The sequence below is a fragment of the Gorilla gorilla genome, chromosome 1 (genome assembly GCF_029281585.2).
Source record: "Gorilla gorilla gorilla isolate KB3781 chromosome 1, NHGRI_mGorGor1-v2.1_pri, whole genome shotgun sequence".
NCBI lineage: Eukaryota > Metazoa > Chordata > Mammalia > Primates > Hominidae > Gorilla > Gorilla gorilla.
The window spans coordinates 73,339,031-73,366,421 of NC_073224.2; the positions used below are offsets into that span (position 1 = coordinate 73,339,031).

Consider the following 27,391-nt stretch of genomic DNA (forward strand, 5'->3'; position numbering starts at 1 on the left):
GAGCTGTATTAAAGCAGGGACTCTGTTTTGTTCACAGCCCCTAAATCAGGGCTTGGTGCATGGCTGACACTCAATAAATATTGGTTGCTTAACTATAATTATGTCAATTGCCTAGCTAGTGAGTCTCAGTTTCATACCTGAGTCAGCCTCCCTTTACAAGCTCTTGCTCTTTTTAAGCCACTAATCTGCATATCATATTAGGGAAGATACAAACCCCATTATAAATATACATCAGTTCTTAGGAGTCTTCTATTTGAACTAGAAATTTTATGCGTATTAGGGTTGATTTGCTATTCATCATAATTTAACAAATATTTACTCCACACCTACCACATGCTCTTGGATAAGAAAAAACACAGTGACCAACTCACTAACATGGGGTGGGAATTTATCCAAGAAACTTGAAGCCCAGGATAGGTACATATTTGTACTTGTCAATCTCTAAGTTAAGAATTATTGGCTCTGGCTGGGTCTGTGGCCCATGCCTTTAATCTCAACAGTTTTGGAGGCTGCCGTGGGTGGATTGCTTGAGGTCAGGAGTTCAAGACCAACTTGGGCAATATAGTGAGATCCCATCTCTACGAAAAACACGAAGAACTAGCTGGACATGGTGGCAAACACCTGTAGTCCCAGCTACTTGCAAGGCTGAAGTGGGAGGATTGCTTAAGTCCAGGAGGTCGAGGCTGTGGTGAGCTGAGATCATGCCACTGCATTCCAGCCTGGGTGACAGAGTGAGATCCTGTCTCAAAAAAAAAAAAAAAAAAAAAAAAGAATTATCCTCTATATCCAATTCATCTGCAAAGAATTATTGGTTCTTTCTGTTGCATAAGCATAGAACATCTGTCTTCCCCTACCATTCTCAATTTCAGTCTACTCATTGTTTAAACCAAATTTCAAAATCTATAAAACGTATCCTGAGACCATCTACTTCTCATTGCTCCTCCCGTCTCTATAAACCCTAGTCTCAGGACAACTCCACTTGCCTAGGCTACCAGATTTTCCTAAATGCTTTCCTTGTCTTCCCATTTGCACTCCCTTTCCACCCAGCAGCCAGAGTGATCTTATAAAAATGTAAATTACATATTATTCCCCTGCTTAAAAGCTTCAGTGGCTTCCTTTTGTTATTATTCCACTTAGAAAAGTGTCTAACTCTTGCCCTAGCCTACAAGCCCCATTTGATCTGGCCCTGATCACCTGCTGCTCAGTCTTCTATCATTTTTCCCCTTGCCCACACTTTCTAGCAACACTGGCCTTTCATTTCTATGAATACAGTAAACCCTTCCCTGTCCCTGAATACGTGAGCTAGCAACTACTCCTGTCGCTCAGGTCTCACTGAAATGTCACCTCCCCAGAGAGGCCTTCTCAGACTACTTGATTCATCCTCTCTTCTCCACTCACTCTCTGCTCTGTCAGAGAGTAAATTGCATTCACTTACTGTGCATTGCACAATTGTCATCTAATATTTATTGTCTATCTTCCTCCAGTAAAATGAAGACAGTGACTTTGCTTCACCAGCAGGGTTTATAGCAATGCTTGACACATAATGAGCCCTCAAGAAACACTTGTTAAATGGTAAGTCTTTGTCTCAACTTTGGTAGCTTATGGAGGATCCCCATCATTTTCTTTTTTCTTTTTTTTTTGTTTCGAGATGGATTCTCGCTGTCGCCCAGGCTGGAGTGCAGTGGTGCAATCTTCGCTCACTGCAACCTCTGCCTCCCGGGTTCAAGCAATTCTCCTGCCTCAGCCTCCTGAGTAGCTGGGATTACAAGCACTCGCCACCATGCCCGGCTAGTTTTTGTATTTGTTTTTTAGCAGAGACAGGGTTTCACCGTGCTGGCCAGGCTGGTCTCGAACTCCTGACCTCGTGATCCCCCCGCCTCGGCCTCCCAAAGTGCTGAGATTACAGGCATGAGCCACCGCACCCGGCGGATCCCCATAATTTTCTAATACAGTTTTAGTAACTCTGCCCCCTTCATGTTCTCTCAAACGGATAGCATTGCTTCGGCCCACGAAAAGGATCAGTATTGCAGAGGAAGGGCTTAGATCACCCCTATCTCTCTGCAGCCAGCAGATCAAGATTTGGACTCAACTCAATAGTTTGGAATCATCAGATAAAGGAAAAAGGAAAAGCAGAAATGAATACTACTGAAATAAACAATGGTCATTTCTCACTTAAAATTTTGAGGAAGAGAGAAAGAAAAAATACCTTAAGATCAAACATTTTTTAACTTGGAGATGTTAGAGAAAGTAGGGGGGACAGAAAAATGTTAGAGTGAGGAGGAAAACTGAATCAAGATGAGGCAAGAGGCAGAAAGAGCTCACACCATGCTGTGGGCTCTTGGTTCTGAGCTTGGATACCACGTCTTGCCTTCTGGATAAACTCTAAGGAAGACAGTGATGGAGTGAAGTGGGCTGGGGGCGATAGAGAGGATGGGGTGGGGCACCAGGAGAGAGATGCGAAGGAAGCCAGAACGAAAAGAGAGCGACCGAGGAGAGAAGAGAGCAGAGCAATACAAAAGCAGCCTCGGATCTAGCCGGAGCTGCAAGCGTTAAGGGGAGGCGGAGAGTGACGCGGTTTGCGTCTGGAGCGGCTCCTTGGAGTCCACAGCATCCACCGCCAGAGCCTCGCCTTCCTTTCTCCCTCTGCAGACACAACGAGACACAAAAAGAGAGGCAACCCCTAGACCACCGCGAAGGAGCCATCTGCACCATGACCGAGACCACCAAGACCCACGTTATCTTGCTCGCCTGCGGCAGCTTCAATCCCATCACCAAAGGGCACATTCAGATGTTTGGTGAGTCCTCCCGCCCACCTCTGGAAGCCGCTTCCGCTCCTCTCCTTTCCCAGGCACCTGTGTTTTCCAGGGCGATCGAACGGGAAGGCGTGTGCCCCTTCGGAGGGGTGCGCCGGCTCATCCAGCTGGTGGAGGTCGGTCCCTTTATTTTGGACTCAGGGGAGGGGACGCAGACTGCGTTTCCGAGGCGTCACTTGCCGGGGCCAGACCCGGCTCGCAGGGGGCCAAAGGTGGGGGATGGGAGGGGACTAGAGACGAGTATCATTTGGGGCTGGGCAGGGGTTCGAGATACCAGAACTGGAGTGTGGCGGTGCGGTGGTTCGGCTACCAGGCTGGCGAAGACCGGGATGGGGGCAGAGGTTGGGGCGCCGAGTAGGGGAGGAGGGGGCTGGAGATAACGTGCTGTTTGTTTAGGATGGGCCGAAAGCTCGAAGGAGTTAAATCATGTATGTGCCTGGGATTCGCAAACACACTCGCGCCCGACACACCAGTGACAGGGGCTGGGGCTTCAAGATTAATTTCGGATTTGGCTGGTGATTCTGGGCGGCCCAGGGACGAGTGTTTGGGAATTGTGGGCCGTGTATTGCCCGCGCGAGGTGGATGCTGAGTGAATAGGGAGGGGGCCCTTTTCCGCCTAGGTTCGGCCTCAGGGACCCGCTGCCTAGGACGGGGAGGGGGCCGGGCGGAGGCTGCGGGAGGCCTTGCGCGAGCCGGAGCCGAAGGATCGGGGCCCAAGTTGGCTGAGGCTCAGCCCAGGGTGGCGATGGCACTCGGAAGGCTTGAGGCGTCTAGTGTGTGTACGAATGTGCGAATGACTGTGTGTGAGTATATGCGTGTGCGTGTTGGGGGGAGGGGACTCATCATCGCGCGTTTGTTTCTTAGAAGCTTTGGGGCGTGGAGTCAGAGAGAGCGAGCTGGGGCATCCGGCTGGCTGGTTCGGGGTCCAGCAGCGGTAGGGGAAAGGTGATCGATCGATGCCTATTGGAGGTCTCGCGCCACCGGTGGGAAACCACGCGGCTTCGCAGCTGCTCGTAGGACTCAAAGGCGTGGGGCATGAGCGTTTAGACACGGAAAGAGGGACGCGGAGGTCACTTTAGAAGCAGGAATTGAGAAGTTAGAAGTTGGGGGTGCTTTTTCTTGAAACTGAGAGAAGCGAGGAGTAGGGAAAAGCGAGTGGGCTGGGATGGATGAGAGAGCGTGTGGGAGGCCCTGACCTGGCCCGCCAGCAAGGCGCTCTCCAGAGGCGGCGGTGCTGAAATGCAGGGCGCGCCGGAGCTGGATGAGGGCACACGTGTTTATCCCGAGCCTGAGGACTGCGCGAGCCCTCCTTGGGAGGTTTAGTGAAAACCACACCACAGCGGTAAAGACAGGGCGAGGTGGCTTAGGCTAAAAATATTCATCTTTAAACTTAAAAGGTGCGCTGAACTGGGCTCGCTTGTTAAAAACCTCATGGAAAGAATATAGAACTACTTTGAGCAAAGGGCAAATCGGGTAGGCATATCTACACGATAGAAGGAGGGAGGCTGAGAGATAGCCATCCCTTCTTCACCATTCCTTCAGCTTTTAAAAGTCTTTTATTAAGAACCAATGCCAACTTGCCTGTTAAATAAGGACTTCTGTTCCAGCATCAGAGTAGGCAAGAGCATGTCATCAGTCTTCTAAGGACTATCAGTGCCCTAAGAACACTCCACTTTCACTTTCCTTTGATGCTGGTGTCTTCATCCCTTTCCTTCTTTTCCTGTCTGTCCATATGTCCTCTAGCACTTTATGTTGATGCGCTTTACTCCTCTCCCTTGACCAGGCAATGATGGGTTTTCCTTTGGAACCAAGAGAAAGGAGGAGTAGGGAAGAGCCATTGGGCTGGGGATGAAACTCTGTGGCTCTAAGAATCTTTGATGACCCAGCGGGTACTGCTCCTTTCTTCCTGAAGCTAGGAAATCCCAGTTGTTTTAGATTACAAGAGAAACAGATTTGGATTGAGAACCAAAGATTCTGTCTTGTAGCTGAAGATTCTTTGTTAACAGTAATAAAGGCTTTTGTTAAGCGAATGCTGACCTGCCAATTCTCCATGAGCTTCAAGGATAGACTATGTGGAAATAGACCTGAGTTGCAGTGGAAGGGTTTAGATATAGAAAGGTGAAAGGAGACTTTTGGCAGTAACGATTATTTACTTAGTATAAGAACTGAGGACCAGGGCAGAATGTGAACAAAGTCCTTTGCATGTCCATTAAAGTATAATTCAGAGAGTAATACAAAAAAAGGATATAATATGTTCACTCACTATGGCTTTAAGGAGTTTATTACCTAATGAAGAATTTAGCACATAAACAGGTGAAAATGAGGCAAGAATAAGAACACAAAATACACATTCAACTATTTTTGGTAGACTGTCTTATTGGAATCTTTGAGCTCTGGATAAATTTTATAATTTATTTTTGTAGAGCAGTTCTGGTTAACAAAGCCATTTCATCTATGTTATGTTACTTATTCCTGTTAAAAACCTTATAAGAAAAACATTATTACCTTTATTTTACAAATGAGAAACTGACAGAAGCCAAGTGACTTATGAACACACATGGAGAATGGGTGGCACTGAGACTTGAGCCTCATGTTCCTGATTCCTCTTGCAGAGGCCTTCATACTGCAACAAAGGCTGGAGGAAGTGCCCGCTCATCTTCTGACTGCATAATTCCAGGAACACTCTATTTTCATGAACCATAAACTAAGAGAATTAAACTGGCCATCAACTAAGTGAGATTCATATATATGCATTTCCTTAAGATCTTTGTCTCATGTCTAAAGAAACCAGTTATTTATGAACTATTTCCTCCTTTTAAATTGCTTTAAAAATTTTCTCTCTGACAACACGGAAATAATTAATACAACTAAATTATCAAACTTTTGGCCAGGTGTGGTGGCTCACTCCTACAATCCCAGCACTTTGGGAGGTGAAGATGGACATTAACACATGAGCTCAGGAGTTTGAGACCAGACTGGGCAACATGGTGAAACCCCATCTCTACAAAAAATATAAAAATTAGCCAGGTATGGTGTTGCATGCCTGTAGTCCCAGCTACTGTGGAGGCTGAGGTGGGAGGATGGCTGAGGTGGGAGCCTGGGAGGCAGAGGTTGCAGTATGCCAAGATAGCACACTGCACTCTATTCTAGGTAATACAGCCAGACTCTGCCTTAAAAATTTTTTTTCAAGCTTTCTTTAAGGTGACTGAAATTTGTAATAATTTTTTTTTTAAAAAACAGACACAAACAGGACTTTGAAATTAGGCATTTTAAATAGAGCTCCTATATCCTGAAATTCAATTTCTTACCAAAGGAAAAAGAGAGACTGTAAACAAAAAGAGAAGTGGCATTCAAAACTAAAGACTCACTCTTCATCTTTGTAAAGTAGCACTTGTACAATTCTCAATATTTGTAAATATTTTTAGAATGAACTTTTCTTTTACTCTGAAAGGGAAGTTGATATTATTTCTCCTATTTGAAACTATAGAAACATACAGGAAAAAATAGTATTTGTGAGAGATATTTGACACTTGTATACTCAACTGTAACTAAAATGCTTTCAGGGATGAATAAAAGTTTTTGGCAAAGTAAACTCATAAATGAACGATGTCATATCTCATGGGTCTGCCTCATTACATAAGAAGATAATGTGGAATTGGAAGTTTTAAAAAATGTAACTGCTTAGTTTTTAACTATGTAGAGATTATAATTTAATGTAGCTTTCTTTACATTTATAGCTATATTTGTCAATAAATCTACCACTGGGAAGTCAGAGAGCAAGTTTAAATAGAAAAGTAAGAAAGGAGAGCTCAGATTAATTTGGCTATATAAGCAAAAACAGAGGAATTGGGGAATTTCATCACAGCAGAAATGTTTCTAGCTATTTTTTGTATTTTTTTCTATTTTAATTTGTAGATATAGGGTCTTGCTTTGTTGCCCAGGCTGTAGTGCAGCAGCAGGGTCATGGCTTCCTACAGCCTCAAACTCCTGTTTCTGCTAGCTGCAGTTTAAATCCAGATCTAACTGACTCCAAAAACTATTATCTTTTCACTGCGCTCTGATATTGTCTCCAAAAATTACCAAAGTCTAGCATCTTTCCTCCTTTTAAGCCAGTCAGAGGTCTGATGCCTGACAGAGAGGAATGACCAGGTTGCAAGGAGTCATTCATTCAGGTCGGGTGGTTAATATCAGGGAGAGCTTTCTGAAATAAGCTTCAGTGAGAACAATTGGAATTGGAAACTTATGGCAGCCGCTGTTTTTGAAAATTAATATTTCTAGGCCGGGCGCGGTGGCTCACGCCTGTAATCCCAGCACTTTGGGAGGCCGAGGCGGGCGGATCACGAGGTCAGGAGATCGAGACCATCCTGGCTAACACGGTGAAACCCCATCTCTACTAAAAACACAAAAAAATTAGCTGGGCGTGGTTGCGGGCGCCTGCAGTCCCAGCTACTCAGGAGGCTGAGGCAGGAGAATGGCGCGAACCCGGAAGGCGGAGCTTGCAGTGAGCCGACATCGCGCCACTGCACTCCAGCTTAGGCGATAGAGCGAGACTCCGTCTCAAAAAAAAAAAAAAAAAGAAAAAGAAAAAAAGAAAAGAAAATTAATATTTCTTTAGAAAAATCATATTTCTTCGAAAAGACCCACAATACTGATAACTCAAATGGCACAAGATCTACTATAATCATTTTCCAAGTACCCCAGCCTGTGGCATAGTAGAGTCTCATGCTTAGGCTGGGTGCATGCTCACAGCCACCACCTTGCTCTCCAGCAGTAGTCCCTCCACCAGCATCCAGGAGAATGTGACCAAAAACAGGAGTACATGGTGGCTGTGACAGCCAGAAATGACCAAATTCAATTCTTTTTCTGGGCTCAAGCGGACCTTTCACCTCAGCCTCCTGTGTAGTTAGGACTACAGGCACCATGGGCACGCCCTGGTGGCTAATTAAAAAAAATTCTTTTAGAGACATGGTCTTGCTATTTTGCTGAGGCTGGTCTCCAACTCCTGACCTCAAGCGATCCTCCCACATCAGCCTCTCAAGTAACTGGGGTTATAGATGTGAGCCACTGCATCCAGCTATATCCTGCTTTTTGATAATTGTAAAATAACTGGATTTTCCAGTTTTTCTATCAAAAATAATTTTTTTTTTGCTTCGAACTGGATCATTTGAAGAGACATAATCCAATTTTGTCCTTCTTAAAGGGTAATGAAGAGGGCCTTCTACTTGTTGCAAAATTGGAGATGCGGCCCCTACTGCTACAGCTAGAAACCATAAGAAAGATGAATTTGAGTTGCAACTAATATATATAGAACTGCTATAAATCAAGAAGCTGTTGAATATGATTGAAATTCTTATATTAAAAAAGCTATTAAGCAGATGTGGTACTCTTTTCCTTTGTACCACTGTCTAATTTGATCCTACCCTGTAAGGTAAACTGAATAATAGTATCCCCTTTTACAATTGATAAGGCAGAGGTACATGTGTAAGTCATTGGGTCAAATTCATCAGCAAAAATCAGTGTAGAACCACTTTCTTGATATCTAGACTCTCTCATTCATGATGTTTCTTTTTTATTCCCTTATAATTGCAATAGCACCTATGAAAGAAGAAGCCATTTGAACTTAGCTGTCAACAAAGGGTCATGAGAACCTTACAAATTTTTTTCCTTGGCAACACAGGCCACCAACAAAATATATCCAACAAAGATAGCCGTGTCTAACCAAAAAGGTCTTTCTGAATACTCTTATATTTTTCATTTAACTTTGTCATTGGAATGGGCATTCATAACTCCCCCAACTTCCTCCTTTCTTCCCACTCTTCTGTTACCTCAGCTAACACCTATTCATTCTTCAGATTTTAGCTTCAATGATAGTTTCTCAGGGAACCTCCAATGACTCCTAAATTAATTCTGGCTACCCTGAGATTTGTTCCCACATCACCTTATGCTTTCCAGGCCATAACTCTCATCTCATATGTTTTACGGCTGTTTCCCATGGTAGACCTTAAGATTTTGAAGACAGAAACAACGCCTGATGTCATAACTGATATATTTCCTAGTACCTAGCATATAGTAGGATCTCCATAACAGTTGTTGAATAGATTTTTTAAATGAATTTATAGAATCTTGTTCCAGGCAGAGAAATCAGCCATGTGCAAAGGCTAGGGTGAAGAGACAGAGACACAGAATAATAGAACAAGGAAAATTCAGGAAGGCTCAAGGAGAAGGGGAGTGAGAGATGAGACTAGAGAGAGGTAGTTGAATGTCTGAACAGTTATGAAGGCTCCTAAGTCATGTTAAAGACTTTAGACTTTATCCCAATGGCAATGAGAAGACATTGCATTGTTTTTAAAGTAAAGGGGTAACATAGCCATATCTTTAAATTATGATTTAATTAAATGTTGAATGTAGATTGGTGAAGGGCAAGAATGTGGTGACCAATTAGGCAAGTATTTCAGCAATACAGGATTCAACCCAAAGAAGATGGTCACCTGGCCCAGGCTGGTGGTTTCTGCGATGGAGAATGAGTGTATCCGAAGGTTATTTAGGAGGTAAAAGAGATCATTTGGCTGGGTGCGGTGGCTCACGCCTGTAACCACAGCACTTTGAGAAGCTGAGGCAGGCAGATCACGAGGTCAGGAGATCGAGACCATCCTGGCTAACATGGTGAAACCCCATCTCTACTAAAAATACAAAAAATTAGCAGGGCGTGGTGGTACACGCTTGTAGTACCAGCTACTTGGGAGGCTGAGGCAGGAGAATCACTTGAACCCGGGAGGCGGAGGTTGCAGTGAGCTGAGATCGCGCCACTGCACTCCAGCCTGGGTGACAGAGTGAGACTACATCTCAAAAAAAAAAAAAAAAAAAAGAGAGAGAGAGATCTTCATTTGGTGATGTGATAAGTGTGTGATGGTGAAGTAGTCCAGGGTAATTTGTAGGTTTCTGTCCAAGGTGGATGAATAGAAAATGCTAGAGGAGAAGGAGATTTGGGATTGGTGGGGAAAATAAAGACTCATATTTCTTACTTTAAAATTTTGGTAATATGTGTTCTAACCAAGCACTGATGTGACAGAATACCTAAATTCAAAGTTTCTTTGTGACCTGGGATATCTGAGTCTTATAATGAAAGCTCCCAGTAGATTCCAGTTAGATTATTAAAATTTCTTCATGCAAGAAAGATATTAAATTTATTAACAGTATGGAAATAAAATGCTAAAAGAAAGAGTTTCTGCTTTTTTAAAACAATTATAAAATGGAAGAGAATCAATATCCTAAATTTGACTCTTTTTTAATGTTGAGGATGTAAAATTGGGAATAACTGATAGTAGTTCACAAAACCACTTCTGACTTGCCCACCACTCTGATGACGGCTGTGACAGTATACTTAAGTAGATCCTTGGGGTTGGGCATGGTGGCTCATGCCTATAATCTCAACACTTTGGGAGGCTGAGGCCGGTGTAGCACTTGAGCCTAGCAGTTTGAGACCAGCCTGGGCAACATGGTGAAACCCCATCTCTACTAAAAATATAAAAATTAGCCAGGCTTCATGGCACGTGCCCATAGTCCTAGCTGCATGGGAGGCTGAGGTGGAAGGATCGCTTGAGCGATGAGAGGCTGACATGGAAGGATCATGAGCCCAAGGAGGTCAAGGCTGCAATCAGTCATGTTGGCACCACTGCACTCCAGCCTGGGCAACAGAGTGAGACCCTGTCTCCAAAAAAAAAAAAGTAGCCAGGCGCAGCAGCTCCTGCCTGTAATCCCAGCACTTTGGGAGGTTGAGGCGGACAGATCATGAGGTTAAGAATTCAAGACCAGCCTGGCCAACATGGTGAAACCCCGTCTCTACTAAAAATACAAAAATTAGCCAGGGGTGGTGGCGGGCACCTGTAATCCCAGCTACTCGGGAGGCTGAGGCAGGAGAATTGCTTGAATCTGGGAGGTGGAGGTTGCAGTGAGCTGAGATCTTGCCACTGCACTCCAGCCTGGGCAATAGAGCAAGACACTATCTCAAAAAAAAATGTAGGTGCTTGGGAATCCTACCTAATTTGTTGGTAAGTTGAAGGTACACAAGTGGTAACTCATGGATCACTCAAGGTGGTTTCACTAGCAGGAGCAGTGTCTGCTCATGACACAAGAATAATGGGCTGAAAAAGAAAATGTAGACATTTGTGTTCACACAAACTGTTGACTCAATTTACTTTTTTGTGCTGCACTGACTAACTGAGGCTCATATGAAAACAACCTCACCATGAGAGGCAAATCTCTTATCTAGAATTTATTCCAAAATAAGCAATAGGGTATAATGAAGAACAGAGCTGATGTCCTAAGAGTCTTGAAATATTTATTTCAGTTTCTCTTCTCTTTTTGTTTTACTTGACCCTATTCTATATTTCTAAGCCTTTCTGCTTAGAACTATCAGAATTAAGGTAATTCAATTATTTCTCAAATCATTAGATTATTGCTTAGTAGGAACATCCTTTGAAATGTTATGGGTCTCAGAGAAACATTTCTACATACATTTCCAATTTTAGATCAAGTCAAATGAACAGCCTAAAGTGTGGAGACAAACTAAAAAGCATAACCTGCCAACATTCAAGTTTGAACATCTCTGTTTCAAAGATATTCACAGACACAAAAGGAAAATGAAAAAGTAGACAGATAATATATTTATTTTGTTATTTTTCTTTTGATAGGCAATAGTTTAGAATTAATCCATGCATGACTGGAAGAGATAATGAAAATCCAGTTTTGAAAGTGTTTCTTTCAAAAAATTCAAGTCTTAATTTTTCAATATAATTGTCCTCTTGGCCACCAGGACAGTGTTCTGAATGCAGTGGTTGTTTAGCTAATATTTAATGATGCTGTGAAATACACTTTCTAGTAAGTTCTTGTTCACTCTTGGTTTTTGGATCATCCTGAATTGCTCAAAAAGATCCTAACTACACAAAGGAATGCAAAAATATTTTCTTCAGGCAGGGTGTGGTAGCACATGTCTATAATCCCAGTGCTCTGAAGTCTAAGGCAGGAGAATTGCTTGAGCCCAGGAGTTCAAGGTTGTAGTCAGCCATCATCGCAGCACTGCACTCCATCCTGGGCAACAGAGCAAGACCTTGTCTTAAAAATTTTTTTTAAACATATTCAGTACACAAAATTTTGGTTAAACAAAGGCATTTGAAGTAATTCTTTAGGATTCGATGTTACAGACTAAGACCTGAGATAAAGGAGTTCATTTTATAGAGAATTACATAACTTTATTTAGGGATGTGTTCCATATCTCAATATATGTAAATGCAGCATCAGTTTACAAGGAGGGATGTTTTCCGCCGCCAGAGATCTTCCAGTTATAAGCACTCAATCGCATGGAACGCGTCTGCTTTTTTTGGACAGTTTGGCAGCTAGCCTCAGAAGTCTTTTAGCTTAAAAAGATCTTTCAGTGGCTTACGTGGTGTGACCAAGGCCATCCTCCTGGTATTGGCGCCCTCCTCCCTTTACATCTTCCAGTGTCTCCATGATTTGTAAACTCTGCAGCAAAGGCAAATGTTACGACCACTACCAGTATCATCATCTTCCCCATTATCATCCTAATCATGAAGCCACTTTATTTGAGCTTCTTTAAACCATACTGCCATTAAGCTATTTTTTATTAAATTTAATGCATAATTCTCTTTAGCATTATACAAGTGAGCCAGCCAGGAAAATTCTTATAATCGTGGCAATAAGAGGTTAAGAGGAGGAAGTAGCAAGGGAGCAAGACTCTGAGGCTAACCCCTGGAAGTGATGGCAGCTAAATAGCATTCTTTTTCTGTTTTTCCTCCTACATCAAATTGCCTCCACATGAATAGACATGCTGCAACATATTAACCTCATTTAATATTTACCAGGCAGTAGAAGAGATAGTAAAGCATATTCCCTAGATAAGACTAAATGCTTATAGTTTTATTCTTGTTTCAGTTTCTTAGGCCAAAAACCTTGGACTAATGCTTAATTATTCCCTGTTTTGGACACACTATTTACGTCCAAATGTTTTGGAATCTCTTTATCTTCAAAATATAACTAAGACCAACAACCTCTCTCCATCTACATCCCTGGTGCAAGCCACTGTTATCTTTCATTTGAATTATTGCAATAGCTTCTTAACTGGTCTCTCTGCTTCCGCTCTTGGTTGCAACACTCATTTCTTAACAAATAATCAGAGCGATCCTTTCGGCCAGGCATGGTGGCTCACACCTGTAATCCCAGCACTTTGGGAGGCCAAGGCAGGTGGATCATGAGGTCAGGAGATCGAGACCATCCTGGCTAACAAGGTGAAACCCCATCTCTACTAAAAATACAAAAAATTAGCCGGGCGTGGTGGCACATGCCTGTAGTCCCAGCTACTTGGGAGGCTGAGGCAGGAGAATCACTTGAACCCGGGAGGTGGAGGTTGCAGTGAGCCGAGATTGCACCACTGCACTCCAGCCTGGGAGACAGAGCGAGACTCCGTCTCAATAAACAAACAAACAAAAAAACAGAGTGATCCTTTCAAAATGTAAGCCAAATCTAAGTCAGATCATGTTGCTCCTTTGCTCCAAATCCTCTAGAGCTCCGTATCTCCGTCAATCAAAGTCAAAGTCATCATCATGGCCTACAGGCCTCCATGATCAGCCACTCTGCCCCCACCTCCACCCTAACGCATCTCTTCCACTTCATTCTTAGCTAACCCCACGGAACATCCTTGCTTTGGCCTTAGAGTCTTTGTGCTGAATGTTCCCTCTGCCAGGAATGCCCTTCCCCACCTAGCCCATGTCTCATTCCCTCCCCTCCTCCAATTCTTTACTCAAATGTAACCTTCTCCTCATTGTCCACTTGGCAGATCCTACTCCCCTGATCACATAATTTAAAATTGCACCTCACACACTCCCAGTCCCTGTTATTCTGCTCTACTTACATCTTTTCCCCTTCGTACTTATCACCTTTAAACAAAGCATGCTATTTCTTGTTTTCTTATGCTTATTATTGAATGCCTGTCTCCCCAGCTAGAGCTCCTCAAGAGCAGAGATCTTTGTTTACTCTGCTCATTAATGTATCTCAGGCTCCTAAGACAGTGCCTGGCATACAGTGAGTGCTCATTAAACGTTTGTTGAGGCCGGGTGCGGTGGCTCAGGCCTGTAATCCCAGCACTTTGGGAGGGTGAAGCAGGCAGATCACTTGAGGTCAGGAGTTTCAGAGCAGTCTGCAATATGGGGAAACCCTGTCTCTACTAAAAATTCCAAAAAATTTGCCAGGCGTGGTGGTGCATGCCTGTAATCCTAGCTACTCAGGAGGCTGAGGTGGGACGGTCAGAGGTGGAGGTTGCAGTGAGCCGAGGTCCCACCACTGCACTCCAGTCTGGGTGACAGAGTGAGACTCCATCTTTAAAAAAAAATGTTTATTGAATGAGTAATGAGTGAGATATTAGATTCCTCATCTCAAGTCTATGGTAGACTTACTGCCAGGAATGATAGAGTCAGGAGGACTCTATGGCTATTGATGATCTCTAGAGGAGATAACAAACTAAACAAAGCAATTGAGGTGAAAAGTGTTACAAAAGAGGTGAGAATGAGGTAAAGTGGGAACATGGAGGAAGTTATCACTCTGGACATGGTAGATGGGCCATTAGAGCAGGTGTTAGTGAGAGTTTGAGCTTGAAAGTTGAAGCTGCCAAGTGGACAGAATAGAGAAAGGCATTCTTGGCTGGGCGTGGTGGCTCACACCTGTAATCCCAGCGCTTTGGGAGGCCAAGATGGGAGGATTGCTTGAGCCCAGGATTTGGAGACCAGCCTGGAATTTATAATGAGACCCCATCTCTACAAAAATTTAAAAAATTAGCTGGGTGTGTTGGCATGTGGCTGTAGTCCCAGCTACTTGGGAGGCTGAGATGGGGGGATCGCTTGAGCCCAGAAGTTCAAGACCAGACTGGGCAACAAAGCAAGACTTCATCTCTTAAAAAAAAAAAAAAAAAAAAAAAAAGGAAATTAAAAAAAAGAGAGAGAGAATGGCATTCTGGGAAGAGAGCAGGATATGTATGGAAGCCTCAACAGCATGGCGCATTAAGGAATTTCTAGGGAACTTGCTAGAGTGCAGGTGGGCACAGGGAAGGACAGATGAGAGAGCCAGAAAACAGGTTGGAAGGGGGGCAGTGCCAAGCAGTTCAGATCTGACCCAGCATTTTTTTTAGTGGGCCTCGAAAGGTGATGGGCAAAGGAGTACATGGCAGATGTTGGACCTGCATCCCAAATATCAGTGTTCCCTTTGTTAGCATTTCAGTAGGGAGCTGCCATTGTGATTTTATCTAAACATTTTAAAGTTATTATTTCTGTATCACTCTTTGAAGTGAAGAGGGTTTTTTCTTTTTCTTTCTTTTCATGATTTTATTTATTTATTTTTTATGTATTTTTATTTTTTGAGATGGAGTCTCACTCTGCCGCCCAGGCTAGAGTGCAGTGGCTCTGTCTCAGCTCACTGCAACCTCCACCTCCCGGGTTAAAGTGATTCTCATGCCTCAGCCTCCAGAGTAGCTGGGACTACAGGCACCCACCATCATGCCTGGCTAATTTTTTTTTTTTTTTTGGTATTATTTTTGTAGAGACAGGATTTCACCATGTTGGCCCAGCTGGTCTTGAACTCCTGATGTCAGGTGATCCGTCTGCCTCAGCCTCCCAAAGTGCTGAGATTACAGGGGTGTGCCACCATGCCCAGCCACGATTTTATTATTTTCTGAAATGGAACCATTGTACATTGTATAAAGTATATCTGTTGATGAAATACACAAGTGAGAAATTCTATTGCTGTACAACCCACCAAAATAACAACAAATAAGCAAAAAATTCACTCCCCTGATAGGTTGTTCTTGCCTAGGATCTAGATTTTACTGTGCTTCACTGGAATGCCCTTGTTGCTCAAGTATTCTCAGATTTGGTGAACTCAGTTCACCCTAGTTTTATCTTCCATGATTTTGTGGGATTTGAATATGTGCCTGCTTTCTTCTCCACAGGCTTAATTGTCTGAAAAGTAAGCACTGTAGAGATCCTGTCCTTTGACACTTGTTTTTAGCACTAATCCTGGAGGTCTTGATCAAGACCTATTTCTATTCTTATAAAACTATGGTTCTGGCTGGGCACAGTGGCTCACACCTGTAATCTCAGCACTTTGGGAGGCCGAGGTGGGAGGATCACTTGAGGCCAAGGGTTCGAGACCAGCCTGGGCAGCATAGGGAGATCCCATCTCTACAGAAAATTTAAAAATTATCCAGGTGTGGTGGTGTGCATCTGTAGTCCCAGCTACTCTGGAGGCTGAGGTGGGAGGAGGGCTTGAGCCCATGAGGTTGAGGCTGCAGTGAGTCATGATCATGCCACTGTGCTCTAGCCTGGGTGAAAGAGAAACAAAAACAAAAAACTCAAGAAAACAAAAACAAAAATATATCATTCTCCATGACTATTGAAATTATTTACCATTTAAAAAACTCAATAAAGTGACACTATGGTAAGGGGTTGTGTTTTCTGATGCTTTATTTAAAATTTAATTTAATTTTTTTTTAATTTTTAGAGACATGGTCTCACTTTGTTGCCCTGTCTGGCCTCAAATTCCTAGGCTAAAGTGATCCTCCTGTCTCAGTCTCCCAAAGTGCTAGGATTACAAGTGTGAGCCACCGTGCCCACCAATGCTTTATTCTTCAACATTTTTCCAACCCTTCATCTTAGTACCCACAGAGAGGTGAAATACTTCCTCCATGGAGCACTGAGATGAAACTACATCCATGACTATTCATATTCCTTTTCAAATATTTATGTGTGGATAAATATTTAGCAGTGCATAGCTCATCACATCAACTACAAGATCTTTAAAAGAAGACTTTTTTTAAAAAAAGAGACATGTCATTCGTTTTAAATTAAAATTAAGACAATAAATATTTTACATATAAATTCAAGCCATAATTGCTTCATTTTCCATGAACCAATCTTGCTAAGCACCATTTTAAAATTATTTACTTGTTATACCCCAGGGAATCAAAATTTATAGATATTATATCAGGTTCTCTTGCTGTTAACAGTGTTGACAAAGAATGGGTAAAGGCCCCAGTTTTTCCTATCACTCCATTTTTTCTGTTTATATGGAAACTGATAAACTGAATGGCTATTGATCTGGGAATATACTTAGTCTCCTGGAGCCTTATCTTTCTCATTTGTAAAATAGGGTGATTGACATAACTCAGAGGTCGGCAAACTATGGCCTGCAGGCCATATGTGGACAGCTACCCGATTTTTTAAGGCCTGCAAGCTAAGGATGGCTTTTTACATTTTTAAATGGTTGAAAAAAATGTAAAATAACAATAATATTTTGTGATACATATAAATTTTATAAAATAAAATTTTACTATTCATAAAGTTTTATTGGCACATAGCCACTCTCATTCATGTATGTATTATCTCTGGATGTTTTTGCACTGAAACAACAGAGGTGAGTGGTTGTGACAGAAACTTTATGGACTGCAAAATCAAAATTATTTACTATCTGGACATTTACAGAAAGCTTGCCAACCCCTGGAATAACCTACCTCTGGGTGTTGGAATGGAAGTATCTAAAGTGTTCTTAAAATACGAAGTGCTGTTGAAGTCCATTACCCAGAGAAACTGTTTAACGAACAATTTTCAGTCTAAACTAAATCTCTAAAAAGACTCATTTAAGCAGCAAATGTAGTTTCAATTTCATAATTGTAATTTTTCTGGCTGACTGGGTAAATGGCCATGTTCATGGTGGGGATGATTTTCTGGTGTTTGGTTTACCGTGGACATTGATTCACCACTCTGGCTAATGTTGGACATTTATCTGCTGTTGAACATTAGGTATACTTTCTCAGAACACATTTATCCTTTTCTTGTTTCATAGCTACCTCCTTCTTTAAATATAATATCTTATATACCTTATATTTGATGATTAGAAAATTAGCACACCAATTGCATCAGGCGTGCTCTTGCAGTCATATCTAGTTTTTCTGCAGCATCTCACTTCCCTCCGAACATTGATAGCACTTGGTTTGTACCTCTCTTATAGTACTTAGCACATTGTGCTATGGGTTGTAATTATTTCTGTCCATGCCTCATATTATCTATCAGATATAAGTTCTAGCCAAGGTCATATGGTTTTTTGTATCTCCTAAGGTGCCCAGCACAGTGTTCTAGGAACATGAAGATACTTTAAATATTTAGCAAATGAATGAATGATTAAACTGTTAGGAATATTCAGAATCTCAACATCTAGGCAAAATAGATGCTCAGAAAAAAAAAAGACAAGCATTTAGGAACCAGAAAATACAGGAAAACAGAGATTCAAGCAAGACAGAACCAAAAAAACAGGACAGACAGCAAACACGAGGTGCCAGTGACTTAGGGACTTCAAAATCAAGATAATTCTTGCCTCAATATAGAAAAGCTCATGCTTCTTCCCAGATATCCACAGTGGGAACCTGCAACTCATGTTTGGGAGCTATGAAGTGTGTAACTTGGCAGGAGTGAAAAATATGGAGTCAAGTATCCACTGGACACTTCAGGCGGGTGCATGGGACGTGTAGGAATTATTTTTCAGTGAGGCAAAAGTAGGTTTAAGAATGGCAGATCAGGCCAGGTGCAGTGGCTCACGCCTATGATCCCAGCACTTTGGGAGGCTGAGGCGGGCGGATCACGAGGTCAGGAGTTTGAGATCAACCTGACCAACATGGTGAAACCCCATCTCTACTAAAAATACAAAAATTAGCCAGGTGTGGTGGCATGTGCCTGTTGTCCCAGCTATTCAGGAGGCTGAGGCAGGAAAATTGCTTGAACCCAGGAAGTGGAGGTTGCAGTGAGCTGAGATCTCGCCACTGCACTCCAGCCTGGGTAACAGAGTGAGACTCTGTCTCAAAAAAAAAAAAAAAAAAAAAAAAGGAATGGCAGAGCAGTTGAGTTTCTTTTTTATTTAGTTGCAGTTTGAAAAAGATTTTAGGTACATGACACCTAGTGAAGTGAAGCTTTGTAAAGTACTTACTCTACTTTGAGAGAACAAAACCAAAAACCGTTGGTTTATCAATTGTTAAGTTTGCATCTTCAGAAATCACAGAATCTCCATTTGAAGCAGATTTCAAAATTGTGCAGGTAGTCTTCCAGTTCTGAAATCCCTTTTAAAACATCTTTACAAGTTTCTGTCCAATCTCTGCTTGAGATCTTTCAGGTCCAGAGAATGCACTATTTTCCAAAGCAGCCAAATAGCATTTGGCACAATTGCACTTTTTTCAAGATTGTCCCTTCTATCGAGCTGACACTGGGCTTCCTGAGACTCCCATGTGTTGGACCTAGTTCTTTTCCTCGAGATCCATGCAGCAAGTTTAATCTGTCTTCCACTGTGAGACATTCAAATAGGTGGAGACAGCTACTCTGTCCCAGCACCCTTCTCTTTCGGCTTCACAAGCTCTAGTTCTTTTTATCTGGATGTCATTACATTCCCAGTCTTCATAGCATCCTGCCTTATCCCCTTTAAACATGCCTTCATTGTCTACATCCCTCTATTCAATTCAATTCATGATGCTGCATTCTGATGTGGCCTGATTGTGCTGTCTTATCTATCATTGAACTTAGCATAGCAAGTAATCCCTTTATTTGTGGCACTGTCTCTCTCTTTTTCTAAATGAATCAAGTTAGGTAAGCTATAGCTACTTGCATGTTAAAATGTCCTGACATTCTGAAAAATTTGTCATTTGGTGGACTAACTGCTAAACTATTCCAATTTATTAAAAAATCTAACTGGTGTATTGTCAAGACGTGGTACCTTCCAGAACTTTGCAGGTCAGTGCACATACTTAGTTGTGTGAGATGTCAACCACACACTGGGAATAACATCCTGCCTTTGGAATAGCAAAGACACTTTGCACGTTCCCAGGCAGGGCTGAGCCTAAGCGTTTCTGAATTCTGAAATCATCAAGTTTGTTTCCTGATATTTCACTGAAAGGGCTGTTATTTTTAAAACAAGTTCTCTTGAAGTGAGACTTCGTCTCTACAAAAGACAAACAAAAAAACAATAAAAATAAAAAGAGTTCTGTTGAAAGCTCCAGTCAACTCTTGTCCATGTCTTAAAGTCTTAGTTTTGTCTAGCTCCTCCCTCATGGCCATGTGGTGGACGCTTCCCTATTCCCAGGGCTCCCATGTAAGTGGCTAAATGACCTTGTTCCCTGCAATGATGACTTTGTCCCAACAGAGGTGGATAGTGTCATATTTACATTGGGTGAAGTGGAATCTTTTAAAAACCAAGTAATAAAAAAGCCATTTTTCTTATGAAAAATTCTAAACATATGCAAAAGTAAACGGAACAATACAACAATGAACTTGATGCATCTATCACCCAGCTTCAATAATTATCAATTCCTTGCTCATTTTGATGTGCTGATACCCCTACCCACTTCCCAATCCTTGCCCTATATTATTTTGAAGCAAATCCTAGAATCCTATTGTTTCGAAGGTGAGATCCTTTCTTTCATTTTTTTTTTAAAGACAGAGTCTTGCTCTGTCACCCAAGCTGGAGTTCAGTGGTGCCACCACAGCTCACTGCAGCCTTGACCTCCTGGGCTCACGTGATCCTTTCACCTCAGCCTTCCAAGTAGCTGGGACTACAGGCACATTCAACCGTGCCTGGCTAATTTTTGCTTTTTTATAGAGATGGGATTTCACCATGTTGCCCAGGCTGGTCTCGAACTCCTGGACTCAAATGATCACCCCACCTCGTCCTCCCAAAGTGCTGGGATTACAGGCTTAAGCCACCTCGCCCGGCCTGAGATCCTTTTAGTTGGTGCATAATTGCTTCTCTGTCTATCTGACCTGCCTTTACAGACAGGATGTTTTTCTTCCCCATTTTGCATTTGTTTGCTTGACCATTTGGGTTGCAGACAGGGCTGGTATGGGAAGATATCTAATTCCTTTCTTTGAGCAGATATAATAATGCTTCCACCCTAGACCAACAGCGGGGGTGGCAATTTAGCATTGGCATTGCCTTTAAAGCATTGCCTGTAAAGCACTGTCTTTCACATCTTTCTCGCATCATGAGGGGCCTCCAAGGCTTCCCTCCAGAGTAGAGCTCCTATTGGACACAATGTGCCATTCTTCCTCTGAAATGGAGCATTCAGTTCTCTTTCCCTTCAAAGCCACGAATGTCTGTGTTAGAAGATGTTCCTATATCAGTGGTTTTCAACTTGGAGTCCCTCAACAACCAGCATTTCTCATCAGTCAGAAAAAGGGTCTGGGAAATGCTTCCAGTATTTCTAAGCATATGCATTCCCCCTTAATATGGCACAGGCTAGCTAAGTATAATATTACATTTCTGAGGCTGGGTGCAGTGGCTCACGCCTGTAATCCCAGCACTTTGGGAGGCCAAGGCAGATGGATCACCTGAGGTCAGGAGTTCAAGGCCAGCCTGGCCAACATGGTGAAACCCCGTCTCTACTAAAATACAAAAATTAGCCGAGTGTGCCCCTGTGGTCTCAGCTACTCAGGAGGCTGAGGCAGGAAAATCGCTTGAACCTGGGAGGCAGAGGTTGCAGTGAGCTGAGATTGTGCCACCACACTCCAGCCTGAGCAACAATGTGAGACTCCATCTCAAAAAAAAAATTACATTTCTGGGCTTTTGCCTGAATTATTATCAGTTTGGTGAGATAAACTCCTGCTGATCAGGAGTCCTCATGGGTAGCTGCAGATATCTTTGATGAACAAAAATAGGGACCCTTTTTCTTCCATTTCTTCACAAAAGGAGAAAAATAATTAAACAAATCCTGTTCGGTGACAAGGTTGTCCCCTGTAATAGCATTTGAATTCTTGGCTTCTGTCTGGCCTGACTTTAACCCCTGTAAAGAATTGAAATAAAATCCTTCTTACTGATTCCCTAATCCTTCTCTTATGCTGCATTAAATCAACTTTTCAATGTGTATTGTCATGCAATTTTGTTATCATTTGCATTTAAATGTAGTGAATAAAGAACTCCCTGCTGAACTGCTTGTGGAATGTTTAAGTCCAACATCCCAGTTTGCCCAGTAAATCATATGGCTATGAATATTCATTAAAAAGGCCTGAACAACTTCTCCATGTGGAATTTGCCCTTCGCACTGCACTTGCTTTGTTAAGATTGGTTCTTTGTGGTTTCATCTGTGGTCGTACTGAGCTCTCACAGTGGATGGAAGGAATGGTGGAGAGGTGGGTAAGGACAGTCTCCCGAGTGGGGGCTCCCCATGGCTACTGAGATGTTTTAGTGCCATTTTTTGGGGGGGGGGGTTGTTCCTCTTCACTTGTCCCTTCCCCCAACTCAATAGAACCCACAGTAATTTACACACACACATTTCTTTTACATGCAAATTGACTTATTTCAGGCTATTGCGATTAAACATTTTTTGTTTCTTTAAAGAAATTGAGAAACGACATGTTTCTGCAGCCTTGAAAAGTTTGGGAGGGAGAAAAGAGGAATAAGATATGATGTTGTTTGGCCGGGTGCAGTGGCTCATGCCTGTAATCCTAGCACTTTGGGAGGCTGAGGCAGGTGGATCACCTGAGGTCAGGAGTACGAGACCGGCCTAGCCAACATGGTGAAACCCCGTCTCTACTAAAAATACAAAAATTAGCTGGACGTGATGGCAGGCATCTGTAATCCCAGCTATTCAGGAGGCTGAGGCAGGACAATTGCTTGAACCTGGGAGGCGGAGTTTGCAGTGAGCCGAGATCACATCCTCGCACTCCACCCTGGGTGACAAGAGCGAAACTCCATCTCGGAAAAAAAAAAAAAAAAGATATGATGTTGTTTATGCATGACATGATGTCTTATTGCACGACAGCATCTTTGGGGTAAAGTCCAATCTGTAGAGATTAAAGGAATGGGAAAGAGGAAAGAAAACCCAACTTGTCAATTAGGTGATGCTCAGCTTCTTTTCCCCTCCCTTTTTGAATTATCCCCAGAGGGAACCTGTCCAAAGACCTTTGTGGGAAATTACAGATACTTGTCCTGCCTTGAGGGAGTGGAGGGGGGAGCAGCAGTGGCCTGACATCCTGAAAATTTTTTTTGGCCTGTGTTGTGAGTAACTCTGAGCATCCCCTGCAATAAATAATCACTATAAACTAATATGTGAACTAATATTTATTGAGCATGTCAACAAAAAATAATCAAATGGGTCAGAATCTAGTTTAAAGAGAGTTTATTCAAGAGCAGCGTTTGAGGAGAACCACCTGGGAAGCACAGATTTCAAAAAATGGAAGTCAGTATTCTGAAGTGTAGAAGTTTGAAATCATTTATACAGACAAATTTTAGGGAAGCCTAACAAAATTTCAACATCTTTCTATGTAAGTCTTAATGCATAGTTACAACAATCCGATTAGTCAAGATGGTCTTATTATTTTAGGAAAGATAATATTTAACTTTCCACACTGGAGATGTAACAGTCGTAGGGTCTTTGGCACCATCTGAGTCTGAGTTAGGTTCAGGACAATAAAGGAGGCAGTTAATCTATAACAAAGATCAGTGATTTGAAGGAAAGGAGGTCTGATTTCTGGTCTCTCCTAGTCATTTAAGAACAAGAACAATGAAGAAGAGGGTCAGCCTATAATCTAAGAAACAGAAGTTGCAAACATGCTATGTGACCCAGTCTCTGGGGCTTGACTACCCTCTTAGCATATTTTTTTTTTTATTATACTTAAAGTTCTAGGGTACGTGTGCACAACGTCCAGGTTTGTTACATATGTATACATGTGCCATGTTGGTGTGCTGCACCCATTAACTCGTCATTTACATTAGGTATATCTCCTAATGCTATCCCTCCCCCTTCCCCCAACCCCATGACAGGCCCCCCTGTCATGTGTGATGTTCCCCATCCTGTGTCCAAGTGTTCTCATTGTTCAGTTCCCACCTATGAATGAGAACAGGTGGTGTTTGGTTTTCTGTCCTTGCAATAGTTTGCTCAGAATGATAGTTTCCAGTTTCTTCCATGTCCCTACAAAGGACATGAACTCATCCTTTTTTATGGCTGCATAGCATTCCATGGTGTATATGTGCCACATTTTCTTAATCCAGTCTATCATTGATGGACGTTTGGGTTGGTTCCAAGTCTTTGCTATTGTGAATAGTGCCACAATAAACATACATGTGCATGTGTCTTTATAGCAGCATAATTTATATTCCTTTGGGTATATACCCAGTAATGGGATGGCTGGGTCAAATGGTATTTCTAGTTCTAGATCCTTCAGGAGTCGCCACACTGTCTTCCACAATGGTTGAACTAGTTTACAGTCCCACCAACAGTGTAAAAGTGTTCCTATTTCTCCACATCCTCTCCAGCACCTGTTGTTTCCTGACTTTTTAATGATCGCCATTCTAACTGGTGTGAGATGGTATCTCATTGTGGCTTTGATTTGCATTTCTCTGATGGCCAGTGATGATGAGCATTTTTTCGTGTGTCTGTTGGCTGCATAAATGTCTTCTTTTGAGAAGTGTCTGTTCATATCCTTTGCCCACTTTTTGACGGGGTTGTTTGATTTTCTCTTGTAAATTTGTTTTAAGTTCTTTGTAGATTCTGGATATTAGCCCTTTGTCAGATGGGTGGATTGTAAAAATTTTCTCCCATTCTGTAGGTTGCCTGTTCACTCTGAAGGTAGTTTCTTTTGCTGTGCAGAAGCTCTTGAGTTTAATTAGATCCCATTTGTCAATTTTGGCTCTTGTTGCCATTGCTTTTCATGTTTTAGTCATTAAGTCCTTGCCCATTCCTATGTCCTGAATGGTATTGCCTAGGTTTTCTTCTAGGGTTTTTGTGGTTTTAGGTCTAATGTTTAAGTCTTTAGTCCATCTTGAATTAATTTTTGTATAAGGTGTAAGGAAGGGATCCAGTTTCAGCTTTCTACATATGGCTAGCCAGTTTTCCCAGCACCATTTATTAAATAGGGAATCCTTTCCCCGTTTCTGTTTTTGTCAGGTTTGTCAAAGATCAGATGATTGTAGATGTGTGGTATTATTTCTGAGGGCTCTGTTCTGTTCCATTGGTCTATATCTCTGTTTTGGTAACAGTACCATGTTGTTTCGGTTACTGTAGCCTTGTAGTACAGTTTGAAGTCAGGTAGCATGATGCCTCCAGCTCTGTTCTTTTGGCTTAGGATTGTCTTGGCAGTGCGGGCTCTTTTTTGCTTCCATATGAGCTTTAAAGTGGTTTCTTCCAATTCTGTGAAGAAAGTCATTGGTAGCTTGATGTGGATGGCATTGAATCTATCAATTACCTTGGGCAGTATGGCCATTTTCACAATATTGATTCTTCCTATCCATAAGCATGGAATGTTCTTCCATTTGTTTGTGTCCTCTTTTATTTCGTTGAGCAGTGGTTTGTAGTTCTCCATGAAGAGGTCCTTCACGTCCTTTGTAAGTTGGATTCCTAGGTATTTTATTCTCTTTGAAGCAATTGTGAATGGGATTTCACTCATGATTTGGCTCTTTGTCTATTATTGGTGTATATGAATGCTTGTGATTTTTGCACATGGATTTTGTATCCTGAGACTTTGCTGAAGTTGCTTATCAGCTTAAGGAGATTTTGGGCTGAGACGATGGGGTTTTCTAAATATACAATCATGTCATCTGCAAACAGGGACAATTTGACTTCCTCTTTTCCTAATTGAATACCTTTTATTTCTTTCTCCTCCCTGATTGCCCTGGCCAGAGCTTCCAACACTATGTTGAATAGGAGTGGTGAGAGTGGGCATCCCTGTCTTGTGCCAGTTTTCAAAGGGAATGCTTCCAGTTTTTGTCCATTCAGTATGATATTGGCTGTATGTTTGTCATAAATAGCTCTTATTATTTTGAGATATGCCCTGTCAATACCTAGTTTATTGAGAGTTTTTAGCATGAAGGGCTGTTGAATTTTGTCGAAGGCCTTTTCTGTATCTATTGAGATAATCATGTGGTTTTTGTCTTTGGTACTGTGCATAAAGTACTGAATGATACATACTGCTCCATACTGCTCCTGGATCTAAAGTAAGGGAGGTGTGATGGTTAATTTATTATTGTGTGGGAGTCTAAGTCTTTTTATAGGTCTCTAAGGACTTGCTTTATGAATCTGGGTGCTCCTGTATTGGGTGCATATATATTTAGGATAGTTAGCTTTTCTTGTTGAATTGATCCGTTTACCATTATGTACTGGCCTTCTTTGTCTCTTTTGATCTTTGTTGGTTTAAAGTTTGTTTTATCAGAGACTAGGATTGCAACCCCTGCTTTTTTTTTTTGTTTTCCATTTGCTTGGTAGATCTTCCTCCGTCCCTTTATTTTGAGCCTATGTGTGTCTCTGCACTTGAGATGGGTCTCCTGAATATGGCACACTGATAGGTCTTGACTCTTTATCCAATTTGCCAGTCTGTGTCTTTTAATTGGAGCATTTAGCTCATTTACATTTAAGGTTAATGTTTTTATGTGTGAATCTGATCCTGTCATTATGATGTTAGCTGGTTATTTTGCTTGTTAGTTGATGCAGTTTCTTCCTAGCATCTATGGTCTTTACCATTTGGCATATTTTTGCAGTGGCTGGTACCAGTTGTTCCTTTCCGTGTTTAGTGCTTCCTTCAGGAGCTCTTGTAAGGCAGGCCTGGTGGTGACAAAATCTCTCAGCATTTGCTTGTCTGTAAAGGATTTTATTTCTCTTTCACTTATGAAGCTTAGTTTGGCTGGATATGAAATTCTGGGTTGAAAATTCTTTTCTTTAAAAATGTTGAATATTGGCCCCCACTCTCTTCTGGCTTGTAGAGTTTCTGCCGAGAGATCCACTGTTAGTCTGATAGGCTTCCCTTTGTGGGTAACCCAACCTTTCTCTCTGGCTGCCCTTAACATTTTTTCCTTCATTTCAACTTTGTTGAATTTGACAATTATGTGTCTTGGGGTTGCTTTTCTCGAGGAGTCTTTGTGGTGTTCTTTGTATTTCCTGAATTTGAATGTTGGCCTGCCTTGCTGGGTTGGGGAAGTTCTCCTGGATAATATCCTGCAGAGTGTTTTCCAACTTGGTTCCATTCTCCCCATCACTTTTAGGCACACCAGTCAGACATAGATTTGGTCTTTTCACATAGTCCTATATTTCTTGGAGGCTTTGTTCGTTTCTTTTTACTCTTTTTTCTCTAAAGTTCTTTTCTCGCTTCATTTCATTCATTTAATCTTCAATCACTGATACCCGTTAGGTAACTTGTGTCAAGCTGATACCAGTGGGATAGGAGAAGTCCCCAAACACCAGCAGAACCTCGACCCTGGCTGGTGTCCAGGATCTTGACACTGTCCTGAGAAGGAATTCAAGGACGGGTTGGAAAACAGTGTAAGTATGGAGATTTATTGCAAAGTAAAAAGTACACACTCAAGAAAGGGGAGTGCAGACATATTTTCCATTCTCCTGCCACCACCCTTGTCTCAAAGCCCCACAGCAAGTGTTTGGTGGGCAGAAATGTAGACCCATGTGCTTTGACTCTGGAGGTCACAGTTTTGACTACTGCAGGATGCTGCCTTACTCATTTGTTGAGTGTGAAGGTGTTAGCAGTGGAATGCATCCGAGTCAC

At 42.2% G+C, this 27,391-nt stretch overlaps 1 protein-coding gene across 1 annotated transcript in view; it reads left to right on the top strand.

The window, feature by feature from the left end:
• The first annotated feature begins 2,345 nt into the window (after positions 1-2,345).
• The window catches only part of NMNAT2 (nicotinamide nucleotide adenylyltransferase 2), a 174,040-nt gene continuing 148,994 nt past the window's right edge, over positions 2,346-27,391 (top strand). The window contains exon 1 of the mRNA XM_019027649.4: positions 2,346-2,795. Coding sequence (XP_018883194.1) covers positions 2,711-2,795 — 85 coding nt within the window. The 5' untranslated portion in view covers positions 2,346-2,710. The remainder of the gene's footprint in view (positions 2,796-27,391) is intronic.